At 45.8% G+C, this 15,446-nt stretch overlaps 1 protein-coding gene across 1 annotated transcript in view; it reads left to right on the top strand.

The window, feature by feature from the left end:
• LOC138452972 (exostosin-like 3) overlaps nt 1-15,446 on the top strand; it is a 218,561-nt gene that overhangs the window by 34,257 nt on the left and 168,858 nt on the right. Inside the window, exon 2 of the mRNA XM_069605337.1 lies at nt 1,276-3,805. Coding sequence (XP_069461438.1) covers nt 1,658-3,805 — 2,148 coding nt within the window. The 5' untranslated portion in view covers nt 1,276-1,657. The remainder of the gene's footprint in view (nt 1-1,275; nt 3,806-15,446) is intronic.

Consider the following 15,446-nt stretch of genomic DNA (forward strand, 5'->3'; position numbering starts at 1 on the left):
GAAGACCTCGGAAGAGCTAGAGTCGGGATTAGAGAGCAGGTCTTCACGGGTGTTCAGGAGCGCAGTTTCCGTGCCTCTGGCTGCTCTGAAGCCAGACTGATGGTCATGGAGACAACAAACAGATTCAGTGTGGAAGGTTAGCTGGGATATGGCCAACCTCTCCAGGAGTTTGGCCAGGAAAGGAGTGATGGAGATCGGGCGATAGTTTGCCACAAAGGAGGGATCGGCAGAAGGCTTTTTTTAGTTGGGGGTGCACAAGAAAGTGCTTGTGGAGAGAGGGGAAAGATCCAGTGGCAAAGGGGTGATTATAGAAATCGGCCAAGGCTAGAGCGAGAGAACCAATGTTGTCCTTAATGGTTCTAGAGGAGCAGGAGTCCAAGGGGGGCTTCATGGTGGCGGGCGGTCTCCTCCACTGCCTCCTCCCCTGGACCAGCCATTGGTTTTGAATGCGTTGCCTTACCAAGGATCCTATCGGGTTGCTGGCATTTTTATTAAAGAAAACAAATCCCAGCTTTGATTTCGTGGCTCTTCTCCTGTACATCCTACAAACATATTGTAAGAAAGGTTTGTGTACAATTAATCCTAACCTACAGTATCTGCCTTAAATAGCTGTAAATGAATTGTGTACAATGTCTTAAGAAAGTGTGTTTATAAGCAGTATGTGTGTCCACTCATTTGTTTTGTGCCATGAATTTGTATTAAAAACAATCGTTGGTAAATGCAATAGTTTTGGCTTGTGTATATGTACTGGGCATTTGCTATGCAAATGCCTAGGTAATCAAACCATCTGTAGCTGTCTTCCAGCCAGATAGTACAATATTTGATAGTGCTTGGCAAATGCCTCTCCCATGCCTTCACAAAAGCTACAACTATTGGCTTTGCCAATGATTTCTTCCCTATATGTTAGACTTAAATCTAGAACTCCTTGTGTTATTCAGCACCTGCTATATATTCAACCCCAGTTCATTGATCTAGATTAAATCTGATCAACTCTAACTGCTTTTTTTGTCAGTGAAGAGCGTTTTGTACAAAAGTAGCTGTAAAACTGTAGTGCAGCCTAGTGCGTTGGTGTATTCGCTCTGAGTGGCGGCGGCAGGCAGCAGGTGGGCGGCTTGGTTGAGTTTGAGCTGCTGTTGGGTGAAACGGGCAATGCTTTATGTGAGCCATTACTGAATGAAGTTTCGGTACCTTTCTCAATGTATCCAGCTCTTAAAATGACACCTGGTTTCCCATGTTTGTGCAATGTCTGAAACATTTGCTTTTCTTTTTTTCTAGAGATGAACACGGGTTGGCCATGCTACAGAGGCAGGTGATGCTCCGAGAACGCCGGAATCTGTTTCCCCCCGCTTTCCATATCCACTGGGAATGTCAGGAACCGCTGGAACGGGCTGCTGCACTTGCCCAGCTTACTTGCAACATTCTATTGTCATGGCAGCAGTGCACTCGTGCCCACCGCAGGGCAAACGAAGGTCAGCTAATAGATGATGTGGCAAAAGGAACATTAAAGAAAGCCCTAGCTGCTACGGAAACATGACATTTCCATTTTATTGGCTCTTTATAAAAAAAAAAGGAACATACAGAAATCAGTAACTGCTGGCTGAGCAATTTGGTTATGGCTACTTATCCAACGTGATTGGTCGCGGTGACTCCCGGACTCATGACTGGCTATACGATGCTGCGAAATGGAGGCGTGGGGAATGGAGGTCAGCCCTGGATGCTGCGGTGGTCCAGCCGGATTAGGCTAACTTGGCTCAGCTTTACTTTGTTCATCATCCTGGTTTTCTTCCCTTTGATGGCTCACTACTATCTGACTACCATTGACGATGCCGATGATGCTGGAAAACAAATCTTTGGTCCCCGTACAGGAAGCGAACTGTGCGAGGTGAAACATGTGCAGGATCTCTGCCGCATCCGCGAATCCGTCAGCGAGGAGCTGCTCCAGCTGGAAGCCAAGCGCCAGGAGCTCAACAGTGAGATCACCAAGCTCAACCTGAAGATCGAAGCCTGCAAGAAGAGCATCGAGAACGCCAAGCAGGACCTCTTGCAGCTCAAGAACGTCATCAGCCAAACCGAGCATTCCTACAAGGAACTCATGGCTCAAAACCAGCCAAAGCTCTCGCTGCCAGTGCGCCTTTTGCCAGAGAAAGACGATGCCAATCTGCCATTGCCAAAGTCGATCAGGAATTGCAGGCTGCACAACTGTTTTGACTACTCTCGCTGTTCCCTTACATCTGGTTTCCCTGTTTTTGTATATAACGGGGATCAGTACCTCTTTGGTAGATTCCTCGACTCTTTGATTAAGCAGGCCTTTGAAGCCACTGTCAGAACGAATGTATATATTACTGAAAACGCAGATGTTGCCTGTATATATGTTGTCTTGGTGGGTGAAATTCAGGAGCCCACAATGCCAAAACCTATTGAACTAGAGCAGCAGCTGCACTCTTTGCCATACTGGAGGACAGACGGGCACAATCATCTTATCATTAACTTTTCCCGGAAATCTGAGACCCAAAACTTTCTGTATAACATAAGCACAGGGCGTGCCATGATTGCCCAGTCCACGTTTTATGATGTACAGTACCGGACAGGGTTTGACATCGTGGTATCCCCCCTAGTCCATGCCATGTCAGAACCCAACTTTCTGGGGATTCCCCCACAGGTGCCAGTGAAACGAAAGTATCTATTCAGTTTCCAGGGTGAGCAAATTGAATCTCTCCGGTCCAGTTTGCAAGAGGCCCACTCGTTTGAACAAGAAATTGAGGGCAACGCCCCAGCCGATTATGATGACCGCATCATTGCCATCTTGAAGGCTGTGCAAGACAGCAAGTTGGATTTTGTCTTGGTGGAGTTCACCTGTAAGAACCAGCCAAAAGCAAGTCTGCCCACTGAGTGGGCGCTCTGTGGTGAAAGGGAAGATCGCCTGGAACTGCTGAAGCGATCTACGTTTGCACTGATCATCACCCCAGGAGACACACACCTGGTAATCTCCACTGGCTGTTCCATGAGGCTCTTCGAGGCTCTGGAGGTTGGGGCCATCCCAGTGATTTTTGGAGATCATGTGCAGTTGCCCTATCATGACATGATCCAGTGGCATGAAGCAGTGCTCATCATACCAAAGCCACGCATCACAGAAGCGCACTTTCTCCTGAGAAGCATTTCTGACAATGACCTCCTGGCAATGAGGCGGCAAGGACGTTTCCTGTGGGAGACCTACTTTTCCACCACTGACCGCGTATTTAATACAGTTTTAGCAACAGTAAGAACTCGAATCCAAATCCCAGCGATCCCGATTCGGGAAGAACCAGCAGTGGAGATTCCTCACCGATCGGGTAAAGCCGCTGGGACAGATCCTAACATGGCAGACAATGGGGATTTGGATTTGGGACCTGTGGAAACCGAGCCGCCCTATGCATCTCCGAAATACCTTCGTAACTTCACCCTCACTGCTATGGACATTTATAGAAACTGGAATTCCGCTGCGGGCCCTTTCCACCTCTTCCCACATACACCTTTCGACCCGGTCTTGCCTTCGGAGGCAAAGTTTTTGGGATCCGGTACTGGTTTTCGACCAATTGGGGGAGGGGCTGGCGGATCTGGGAAAGAGTTCCAAGCGGCCTTAGGAGGTAACGTGCCCCGAGAACAGTTCACTGTTGTGATGCTAACGTATGAGCGGGAAGAAGTGTTAATGAACTCACTGGAGCGGCTCAGTGGGCTCCCCTACCTAAATAAGGTGGTGGTGGTTTGGAATTCGCCAAAAATGCCATCGGAGGACCTCTTGTGGCCAGACATCGGAGTCCCAGTTGTGGTAAGAAAGCGATTTGAATGCATATTCAAAATGGCGATTTTTGCTGGATGTTGACATTGCATGATTTGACAGCGTTAATTGTGCTTCCTGAATTGAGTTCTGTATGATCGAAGATAGTTACTGTGACTACAATGTCTGACTTCGTTTAGCTGAAGTTGACTCGGCTATTTTCATGTATCTATTCATTTATTTATTGTGCATTTGTAAGGCGCTTATACATCAAGTAATTTGTGTCTCCAAGCGCCCACAGGGAAAGAGCATGGGAATTAAAGTAAATAGCCTTAACTGGTTATCTTGGCTCTGCTTTGTTGGTCAGCGGTGCTGCATAGACTTGAACAGTGGTCTAGTTTCTGCTTTAGGTCTATAAAGAAAGATCTTGGATGTCATACGTTTATATGGTTAGATTCTTCATGTTCTGCCGAATGCAAACCTACCCCCGCCCCTGATTTACCAATTTATTGTTAACCACAAAAAGCAGGGGGAACCCATGCCCCTCTTGCACCCATAATCCCATCGACCTTTAAATACCATACCCATACCCATACTTACTATACATAGTGATTGATGTAAAATAAAAAAAGTAGTAGAAAATCTGCAAAGTTGCATTTGCCAAAAAGTGTGGCATGCCGTTAAGTGCTATGTAAGGGGGGCAGAATGTGGGCACAGGAGGTTTTAAGCATTCATTGTATGGTTCGTAGAGCACAAACCAGTCTCCTCGTGCGTCCCTGGGAGGTTGTCTCTTGTCGGCCTTGTTTCCAGCTGATATTATGTGTGTGGATAGAATGTGTGTTCCTAAAGGACAGGTAGGTAACTAGAGAGGGCAATTATGCCGAGAGGAACAGGGAAAAGGAAAGCGCTTGCTCTTGTGCATATTGAATGTCGCTCTTCCTGCTGTAGAGAGGGACAGGGAAAAGGAAAGCGCTTGCTCTTGTGCATATTGAATGTCACTCTTCCTGCTGTAGAGAGGGACAGGGAAAAGGAAAGCGCTTGCTCTTGTGCATATTGAATGTCACTTCTCCTGCTGTAGAGAGGGACAGGGAAAAGGAAAGCGCTTGCTCTTGTGCATATTGAATGTCACTTCTCCTGCTGTAGAGAGGGACAGGGAAAAGGAAAGCGCTTGTTCTTGTGCATATTGAATGTCACTTCTCCTGCTGTAGAGAGGAACAGGGAAAAGGAAAGCGCTTGCTCTTGTGCATGTTGAATGTCACGTCTCCTGCTGTAGAGGGTTTCAAGTCGCAAGCTTTCATTATGCCGAGAGGACCAGGGAAAACGAAAGCGCTTGCTCTTGTGCATGTTGAATGTCACGTCTCCTGCTGTAGAGGGTTTCAAGTCGCAAGCTTTCATTATGCCGAGAGGAACAGGGAAAAGGAAAGCGCTTGCTCTTGTGCATGTTGAATGTCACTTCTCCTGCTGTAGAGGGTTTCAAGTCGCAAGCTTTCATTATGTCGAGATGAACATGGAAAAGGAAAGCGCTTGCTCTTGTGCATGTTGAATGTCACTTCTCCTGCTGTAGAGGGTTTCAAATCGCAAGCTTTCATTATGCCGAGAGGAACAGGGAAAAGGAAAGTGCTTGCTCTTGTGCATGTTGAATGTCACTTCTCCTGCTGTAGAGGGTTTCAAGTCGCGAGCTTTCATTATGCCGAGAGGAACAGGGAAAAGGAAAGCGCTTGCTTTTGTGCATGTTGAATGTCACTTCTCCTGCTGTAGAGGGTTTCAAGGCGCAAGCTTTCATTATGCCGAGAGGAACAGGAAAAAGGAAAGCGCTTGCTCTTGTGCATATTAAATATCACTCTTCCTGCTGTAGAGAGGGACAGGGAAAAGGAAAGCGCTTGCTCTTGTGCATATTGAATGTCACTCTTCCTGCTGTAGAGAGGGACAGGGAAAAGGAAAGTGCTTGCTCTTGTGCATATTGAATGTCACTCTTCCTGCTGTAGAGAGGGACAGGGAAAAGGAAAGCGCTTGCTCTTGTGCATATTGAATGTCACTCTTCCTGCTGTAGAGAGGGACAGGGAAAAGGAAAGCGCTTGCTCTTGTGCATATTGAATGTCACTCTTCCTGCTGTAGAGAGGGACAGGGAAAAGGAAAGTGCTTGCTCTTGTGTATGTTGAATGTCACTCTTCCTGCTGTAGAGGGTTTCAAGTCGCAAACTTTCATTATGCCGAGAGGACCAGGGGAAAGGAAAGCGCTTGCTCTTGTGCATGTTGAATGCCACTTCTCCTGCTGCAGAGGGTTTCAAGTCGCAAGCTTTCATTATGCCGAGAGGAACAGGGAAAAGGAAAGCGCTTGCTCTTGTGCATGTTGAATGTCACTTCTCCTGCTGTAAAGGGTTTCAAGTTGCAAGCTTTCATTATGCCGAGAGGAACAGGGAAAAGGAAAGCGCTTGCTCTTGTGCATGTTGAGTGTCACTTCTCCTGCTGTAGAGGGTTTCAAGTCGCAAGCTTTCATTATGCCGAGAGGAACATGGAGAAGGAAAGCGCTTGCTCTTGTGCATGTTGAATGTCAATTCTCCTGCTGTAGAGGGTTTCAAGTCGCAAGCTTTCATTATGCCGAGAGGAACAGGGAAAAGGAAAGCGCTTGCTCTTGTGCATGTTGAATGTCACTTCTCCTGCTGTAGAGGGTTTCAAGTCGCAAGCTTTCATTATGCCGAGAGGAACAGGGAAAAGGAAAGCGCTTGCTCTTGTGCATGTTGAATGTCACTTTTCCTGCTGGAGAGGGTTTCAAGTCGCGAGCTTTCATTATGCCGAGAGGAACAGGGAAAAGGAAAGCGCTTGCTCTTGTGCATATTAAATGTCACTCTTCCTGCTGTAGAGAGGGACAGGGAAAAGGAAAGCGCTTGCTCTTGTGCATATTGAATGTCACTCTTCCTGCTGTAGAGAGGGACAGAGAAAAGGAAAGCGCTTGCTCTTGTGCATATTGAATGTCACTCTTCCTGCTGTAGAGAGGGACAGGGAAAAGGAAAGCGCTTGCTCTTGTGCATATTGAATGTCACTCTTCCTGCTGTAGAGAGGGACAGGGAAAAGGAAAGCGCTTGCTCTTGTGCATATTGAATGTCACTCTTCCTGCTGTAGAGAGGGACAGTGAAAAGGAAAGTGCTTGCTCTTGTGCATATTGAATGTCACTCTTCCTGCTGTAGAGAGGGACAGGGAAAAGGAAAGCGCTTGCTCTTGTGCATATTGAATGTCACTCTTCCTGCTGTAGAGAGGGACAGGGAAAAGGAAAGCGCTTGCTCTTGTGCATATTGAATGTCACTCTTCCTGCTGTAGAGAGGGACAGGGAAAAGGAAAGCGCTTGCTCTTGTGCATATTGAATGTCACTCTTCCTGCTGTAGAGAGGGACAGGGAAAAGGAAAGCGCTTGCTCTTGTGCATATTGAATGTCACTTCTCTTGCTGTAGAGAGGGACAGGGAAAAGGAAAGCGCTTGTTCTTGTGCATGTTGAATGTCACTCTTCCTGCTGTAGAGGGTTTCAAGTCGCAAGCTTTCATTATGCTGAGAGGAACAGGGAAAAGGAAAGCGCTTGCTCTTGTGCATATTGAATGTCACTCTTCCTGCTGTAGAGAGGGACAGAGAAAAGGAAAGCGCTTGCTCTTGTGCATATTGAATGTCACTCTTCCTGCTGTAGAGAGGGACAGTGAAAAGGAAAGCGCTTGCTCTTGTGCATATTGAATGTCACTCTTCCTGCTGTAGAGAGGGACAGGGAAAAGGAAAGCGCTTGCTCTTGTGCATATTGAATGTCACTCTTCCTGCTGTAGAGAGGGACATGGAAAAGGAAAGTGCTTGCTCTTGTGCATATTGAATGTCACTCTTCCTGCTGTAGAGAGGGACAGGGAAAAGGAAAGCGCTTGCTCTTGTGCATATTGAATGTCACTTCTCTTGCTGTAGAGAGGGACAGGGAAAAGGAAAGCGCTTGTTCTTGTGCATGTTGAATGTCACTCTTCCTGCTGTAGAGGGTTTCAAGTCGCAAGCTTTCATTATGCTGAGAGGAACAGGGAAAAGGAAAGCGCTTGTTCTTGTGCATGTTGAATGTCACTCTTCCTGCTGTAGAGGGTTTCAAGTCGCAAGCTTTCATTATGCTGAGAGGAACAGGGAAAAGGAAAGCGCTTGCTCTTGTGCATGTTGAATGTCACTTCTGCTGTAGAGGGATTCAAGTCGCAAGCTTTCATGGCAGCAGTTTGGACGGTTTATTCTTAGACAAGGGAGATTTTCTGCACAAAGGCATTTTCACAGATGACCAAGTTAAAATGGAATGTTTAAAAATGCTACTATACGGCACTTTTTGGCACCTGTTTTGTGCATATTGAATGTCACTCTTCCTGCTGTAGAGAGGGACAGGGAAAAGGAAAGCGCTTGCTCTTGTGCATATTGAATGTCACTCTTCCTGCTGTAGAGAGGGACAGGGAAAAGGAAAGCGCTTGCTCTTGTGCATATTGAATGTCACTCTTCCTGCTGTAGAGAGGGACAGTGAAAAGGAAAGTGCTTGCTCTTGTGCATATTGAATGTCACTCTTCCTGCTGTAGAGAGGGACAGGGAAAAGGAAAGCGCTTGCTCTTGTGCATATTGAATGTCACTTCTCTTGCTGTAGAGAGGGACAGGGAAAAGGAAAGCGCTTGTTCTTGTGCATGTTGAATGTCACTCTTCCTGCTGTAGAGGGTTTCAAGTCGCAAGCTTTCATTATGCTGAGAGGAACAGGGAAAAGGAAAGCGCTTGCTCTTGTGCATATTGAATGTCACTCTTCCTGCTGTAGAGAGGGACAGAGAAAAGGAAAGCGCTTGCTCTTGTGCATATTGAATGTCACTCTTCCTGCTGTAGAGAGGGACAGTGAAAAGGAAAGTGCTTGCTCTTGTGCATATTGAATGTCACTCTTCCTGCTGTAGAGAGGGACAGGGAAAAGGAAAGCGCTTGCTCTTGTGCATATTGAATGTCACTCTTCCTGCTGTAGAGAGGGACATGGAAAAGGAAAGTGCTTGCTCTTGTGCATATTGAATGTCACTCTTCCTGCTGTAGAGAGGGACAGGGAAAAGGAAAGCGCTTGCTCTTGTGCATATTGAATGTCACTTCTCTTGCTGTAGAGAGGGACAGGGAAAAGGAAAGCGCTTGTTCTTGTGCATGTTGAATGTCACTCTTCCTGCTGTAGAGGGTTTCAAGTCGCAAGCTTTCATTATGCTGAGAGGAACAGGGAAAAGGAAAGCGCTTGTTCTTGTGCATGTTGAATGTCACTCTTCCTGCTGTAGAGGGTTTCAAGTCGCAAGCTTTCATTATGCTGAGAGGAACAGGGAAAAGGAAAGCGCTTGCTCTTGTGCATGTTGAATGTCACTTCTGCTGTAGAGGGATTCAAGTCGCAAGCTTTCATGGCAGCAGTTTGGACGGTTTATTCTTAGACAAGGGAGATTTTCTGCACAAAGGCATTTTCACAGATGACCAAGTTAAAATGGAATGTTTAAAAATGCTACTATACGGCACTTTTTGGCACCTGTTTTCTGTATTGTCCAGAATAAGGGCGCAGGGGGTGGGGGGGGTGAGCATCTGAACAAGTTAAATCTGTGTGTAGAAGTGCCTCTCCGTGAAGTGGGAAAGAATTTGGTCCTACGCTAGGGTTTGAGTATCTGCTAAATATCTGTTTGATTGGCAAGTGGAGCTGTTGTGACTTCCTCCTGCGTGATAGTGAGCGATTGTTGCCACACACTAATGGAATGTGTGGGGCAGAAATGTTACTCATCTTGGGTGCAACTCTAAGAATAAAGTTGATGGTTTTAATTGGTACTATTTTGCCTCTGCCCTATTCCAAGTTGCAACATTTCAAGTTGCCAGCCATAAAACGTCACTCGCCACCTTAAGACAGCAGACCATTTCTGCCTTGCCAAGAGTAGATCAACACTAGCTAAAGGCTAGTGGCGAGTGCAAAGTCTGCCCCCTTCCATTTTCCTCATTACACATTCCTCAGCCCTGCACGAGGGCCCGGGGTCTTCACGCATAGTCAGTGTCCCTTCCTCAAACCGTGTAGGCTGTAGGTAGAATTCAAGGTGCTAATAACAGGAAAAAGCTCCCGAGCAGCATTCCTGAAAGAATGCCTGGATCTTCTCCATTGGTTATGATTGATCTGGTGAAAGCCTCTCCTCCGCAGGTCCCCGGGGCTCTACGAGCATGGAGAACCCAAAAGGGCCATCCAGTAACTGTCCGATGCAGACACCTGAGGGAAACCCACCACCCCCCAATTACACGCAGTCTTTCTTGGATTCCCTCCACGGGTTGACTAAAGGAGGACCCGTTGTATAATTAGGAAAGGGACAAACAGCAGCCCTACCTGTTTGCAAAAGGCCGTTCTTGACGGTCTTCAGCCGGACTGTGTAAAAAAAAATGACCCTGGAACGGATCTGATCCTAAGACAAGTAGCTCAGATTAGAAGTGATATCTCCCATAACCTTGTGAAAAAAGCATTGCAAGTACTGCCTATAGATGGCTGTTTGTACATGCAGCGTATTATGCAGATAAGTGTTAAAGAAGGTTCAATCTTTCCACCTGAAAGTCATGGTATTGTTAGTAAAGTGGGCATCTTCATTCATTACATTCAATAGCCTGTCTACAAGAACATTGAAAGACTGGTCCCTTGATTGAACATTGAGAATACACACGTGTCCTTGGGTGTAAGCCTTGTATGCTTGTATAGCACTTTTATAGCTCGATCTTCAGTTTTAAGTTCTGAATAATAAGCACCCTTTACTTTTTTCCAAGGTAGCAATCCTTCTCTTTTTTTTGTAGTGGGCAGTATTTGTGTAGGGTGGGCAGTGGGAGAGGATCTGTGATGGTTGTTTTTTAAATTTGTATTTCCCTCCTTTTTAAAAAACATTTTGTTTAACCCTTTTATTTTTTGGGGAGTTTTTGTGTTCAAGTCGTTTTGCAATCTTCTTGAGATCCTGTTAATTGCTCAGCGTTTCTTCTGTTCTCTGACGACAAAAAATACGCTAGTTAAATCTCCTTCCAAAAGGCCTCATTACTTGTGGTGGGAATAAGATTGTATTGATTTATTTAGTCAAATACCATTTTAGGTTTAACTATTAAGCAGAGCTTTCCTTTAGCACCCCTATAAGTGTAAGGAAGGCATTGTATTAACAGTAAGACAGACACAAGTGACCACAGTTCAAGGGTGTTTATTGAACTTCAACAATGGTATCATAAACGCTTATCTAATCCTCACTCTACAGATGGGAGCAAGCTATGGCCATCAAATAATAACGCAGTCCTAGTGGTGTCTTGTCAAAATAGAAGGACCTATACAAAAATAAAACGATTACCAATCTAAATACAGATAGTGTGGGGGTAGTGTTACGAAAAAGAAAGATGTGTTCACAAAATGATATGTCAGGATGTTCTGGCCGTTGGCCTCCCTTCCCCACGTTTTTAGCACAGGACAAGGCGGTTCACTCGAGCGCAGCACAATCTCTGGCTTCTTTAGCACGAGGATACAGTTCAATCATTAGCATCAGGGCCTTCTGTGCTCAAGCCTCTTTGCGTCTCAAAGCCTCTTCATTCAGAGAGCCTGATGCAACCAAATAAACAACAAGTTCTTTTCCTTTTTGGAATTTCACAAATATTCACTTTAGGTGATTCACTATTCACCCGGATCACCCTCAGTCAGGCTGAAATCCCTTTAGTGAAATGTTCGTTCTCTTTGGATCCCCCTCAGTCGGGCTCTGATCCCTTTTCTCCAATCTTTGCAGGATATTCCTTACGGGTGACTCACCGTCCACCCCGGATCCCCCTGAGCCGGGCTCAGATCCCTTTTTAATACAGATCAAGCAATGAAATCCACCTGGAACCAAAACCATATGTCAAGAAAAAACTAGGGGGCTCCTCTTTGTTTGTTTGTTTGTTTTATTCACTTATAATGCGCACCAAACCCGAAGGTAGCCGGGCGCAGCAGTACAGAAAATGCGAAGCTTAAGTTACAGGGTAGGGACATGGGTTACATACAGAATACAAAATACAGTATATAACCGGTAGACGGCAATTGCAGTTTACAACAGGCATAGTGAGTACAAAGTACAATGAGGGCAGTATATGTACAGGCACTAAAACGACATTAGCTCATCGGCCAGATGGGCAAGGTGAGGCGGTCCATAAGAGCAAAGATAGGCAGGACAGTAATGTGTCTATACTGGGGTCTCTTGAAGATGAGTAGGCACTAGTGGGCTAATCATTGGCAAACCTCAGCAGATTAATGTAGTTGGATCTAAATTTCGGAAAAGGGCTGCTCCTCACGTAAAGGGTGAGGCAGTGTTTTTTTGTTTCTTTGTTTATTTTATTTATATAGCGCTCCAGACCCAGGAGTAAAAGGGCGCTTAAGGACAGGTTACAAAAGTACAATATATAAGAGTTTGCAGTTATACATTTTGTGGAAGTAATATACAATATATGCAGTCAGATGTAGTTGGAGCATACGGTTAAGCATTAGTGTGGCATGTACAGTAAATACAATTAGTAATGGACTTAGTCGAACTTGGGATTGGTTTTATCTAGTAGCCAGCCAATGACTAGTTTCCTGAACAGTTGGAAAGATTCGGTCGATTTGATGTTCAACGGCTGGGTATTCCAAAGTTGAGGGGCGAGGACCGTGAAACTCGAGCCACCAGCTCTTTTAAAGGTGAATCTGGGCACCATAAGGCAAAGAGTATTGGAAGATCTAGTGATTCTTGTGTTCGGCTTCAAAGTAAATTTGTTAGTGAGATAGGGTGGAGCTAGGTGGTTTAAGGCTTTGTAGGTAAGGCAGAGAGTTTTTAGGTACATTTTTTGTTGAATGGAAAGCCATTTGCAGGAAATTCTGATGGGGGAGATGTGCTCTCTCCTGGGGATGTTTAGTGCTGCTCGCAGCGCGTTGTTTTGGAGAACCTGGAGTTTATTGATTATACCTTGGTTGGCACCTTGGTAGAGGCTGTTGCAGTAGTCAAGCTTGGATTGTATGAGAGCCCTGGCTAGTGTGAGGCAGTTGTTGGTGGATAAGAAAGGTCTGCAGGCTCTGATTAGTTTCCCAGTGTAGGCGGTGGTTGAGGCGGTCATGTTGACTTGTTTAGAGAGGTTGGTATTGGCGTCAAGGTAGAAGCCTAGGGTTTTCACGTTTTTAACGACAGGTATGGTGTTACCATCGATGATGATGGTGGTGTAGTCGGGGCTAAGTTTCTGTAAGTTTTTAGGTGATCCGACTAGGAGGAGCTCTGTCTTCTCATCATTCAGGCAGAGGCCATGTTTGGCCATCCATGCCTGAATGATGGAGAAGACTTCGTTGATCCTGGTAACGTCGACATTGTAGTTGCCAGAGATGGTGAGGAGTATCTGGGTGTCATCCGCGTAGTTGGTGTAGGTGACACCCAGATGGTCCAGTTTGTCAAAAAGAGGTTTTGTAAAGATGTTGTATAGCTGAAATGGGCAGCAGATGAGAGGTGGTTACAGAGTATTTTGTGGTCGACCAGGTCAAAGTCTGCTGAGAGGTCTAGAAGGAGCAGGATGTCAGCTTTACCTTTGTCTTTGATGTCATTAAATTTACTTTTGAGGTCAACAAGGGCAGTTTCTGTTCAATGTTGGGGTCGAAAGCCAGATTGACGCAGCCCTAGCAATTGATTGGACTCTAAATAATCCTGAATTTGCAAGTATGCAACTCTATCAAGGATTTTTAGCAGGAAGGGGACCGTAGTGATAGGCCTGTAATTAGTGGGAATGGCTGGGTCTAAGGATTGTTTTTTAAGAAGAGGGAGAACCCATGAGTGTTTCAAGTTGTTGGGTACAGAGTTGGTAGAGAAGGATAGGTTTATACGTTTGGAGATGAAGGGGGATAGGTCTCTCGCTGCATCTTTGATGATCTGGGCAGGGCAGCTGTCCCCTTTGCAATTAGAAGGTTTGAGGGATGCTATCATTTTTTGGACTTCAGGTATAGTGACCTTTTTGAACGTGAAGCCAGAGGTTGCGTTGGTGGGGGTAGATATGCTAGGGGTGGAGGAATTACTGTTGGAGAGTTGTAGACGTTTGGCCTCAATTTTGGTTTGAAGGCCAGTGATTTTATTGGCCAGGGCATTTTGGATGCTAGTGCACCAGGGTTTGTCTTTCACACAGGTGTCTGTCGGTGGGTTGAGATTTTCTAATTCCTTCAGAATGGTGAAGAGTTCTTTAGCGGAAGAACCTGCATTGTCTATTCTAACATTGTAAGCTTCCTTCTTAGTACGGATTATCTCTTTTTTGTAAAGGGAGGAGATGATCGTGAGTTTGGTTTTATTATATTCCAAAAGGTTTCTATCTTGGCTTTCTTTTTTCTGAGGGTTTTAAGTTCGGGTGTATACCAAGAGTTCAGATGAGCTCTAGGTTTACCTTTACGTAGTTTTAGTGGGGCAACAGCGTCAATGGCGTTGGTCATGGCGTCATTGTAGGTGCTGAGTAGAAGGTTGAGGTCAGCAGTGGCTGGGAGCGCGTTTAGGAGGGGGAGAACCAGTGGTGTAAGGGTATCTGCCATAATGTTCTGCTTGTTTCTGGTCAGACAGGCTGGCGCGAGGTGGCACTGTTTGGGGTTAGGGTTGTCAATACTAATGTGAGTTCCATAATTGGGCCGCTCGAACCTGGAAGCTACTTCCCCCCGCCTTAGTTAGCCCAAATCTTGGTATGATGAGGCTATTGGCATTTGAGGTTCTAGCTGGGCGTGTATGGTTTCTTTTTGTGATTTTGTGAGATAGCTCGGAGTGGCATTGTTCAGGGCTTTGTGAACAAGAGATGCTACTTTTAAATGGATTTTGTTTTGGGTAGACAGCCAGTTGTTTTGGCGCCTGATCTTTGAAATATGTGATCTTTTGGACACACCGAGGGCAGCTCACAGTGCTATTTTGTAAAATTTGAATTCGATGGGTGATGGATTTATTGGCTCCAATGTAGAGGGCATTACAATAGTCGAGCCTGGAGAGGATTAATGCTCTCGCTAAAATAAGGCAGTTGTTGTCAGAGAGAAAGTGTTTGCCTGCTCTAATGAGCTTACATGTTTAAGCGGTGACTGAAGCCAGAGACTTCACCTGTTTGTCGAAAGAGAGGGTGGCATCCAGATAGAAGTCAAGTGTCTTCACCTCTTTAGACACCTTGATGATATTACCATCAATCTCAAATGAGGTGTTGTCCTGGCTTCGTTTTTTGGTTAGAATGGGTCCCTAGGATGATAAGCTCTGTTTTATCATCATTCAGGCATAGACCGTGGGTTGCCATCCATGCCTGGATGATGATATACACCCTATTTACCAAGGCCAAATCCTTATCATAATCCCCGGAAAGTGGGTGGAGAATCTGGGTATCATCTGCATAGTTAGTGTAGGTGATACCGAGAAGGTCCAGATCATCAAAAAGAGGCTTAGTAAATATGTTGTATAGGGTGGGGGGGACGCAAGATCCCTGAGGAACTCCACATAGGATGGGGATTGGGACAGCTGCTGCCGATGGGGAGAGCACCCTCATGGTCCTGTCACTAAGAAAGGATTCAATCCAGGTTATGGCCTCTCTGGAGAAACGTGCGGCAGAGTCTAAATGGTTGCAAAGTACCCCATGGTCCACGAGGTCAAATGCCGCCGAGAGGTCCAACAGCAGGAGGAGAGCCATTTCTCCTTTATCTCTTAGCTCATCTATTTG

Source organism: Ambystoma mexicanum, chromosome 4p (assembly GCF_040938575.1).
Source record: "Ambystoma mexicanum isolate Mex_15411 chromosome 4p, UKY_AmexF1_1, whole genome shotgun sequence".
Taxonomy (NCBI): Eukaryota; Metazoa; Chordata; class Amphibia; order Caudata; family Ambystomatidae; genus Ambystoma; species Ambystoma mexicanum.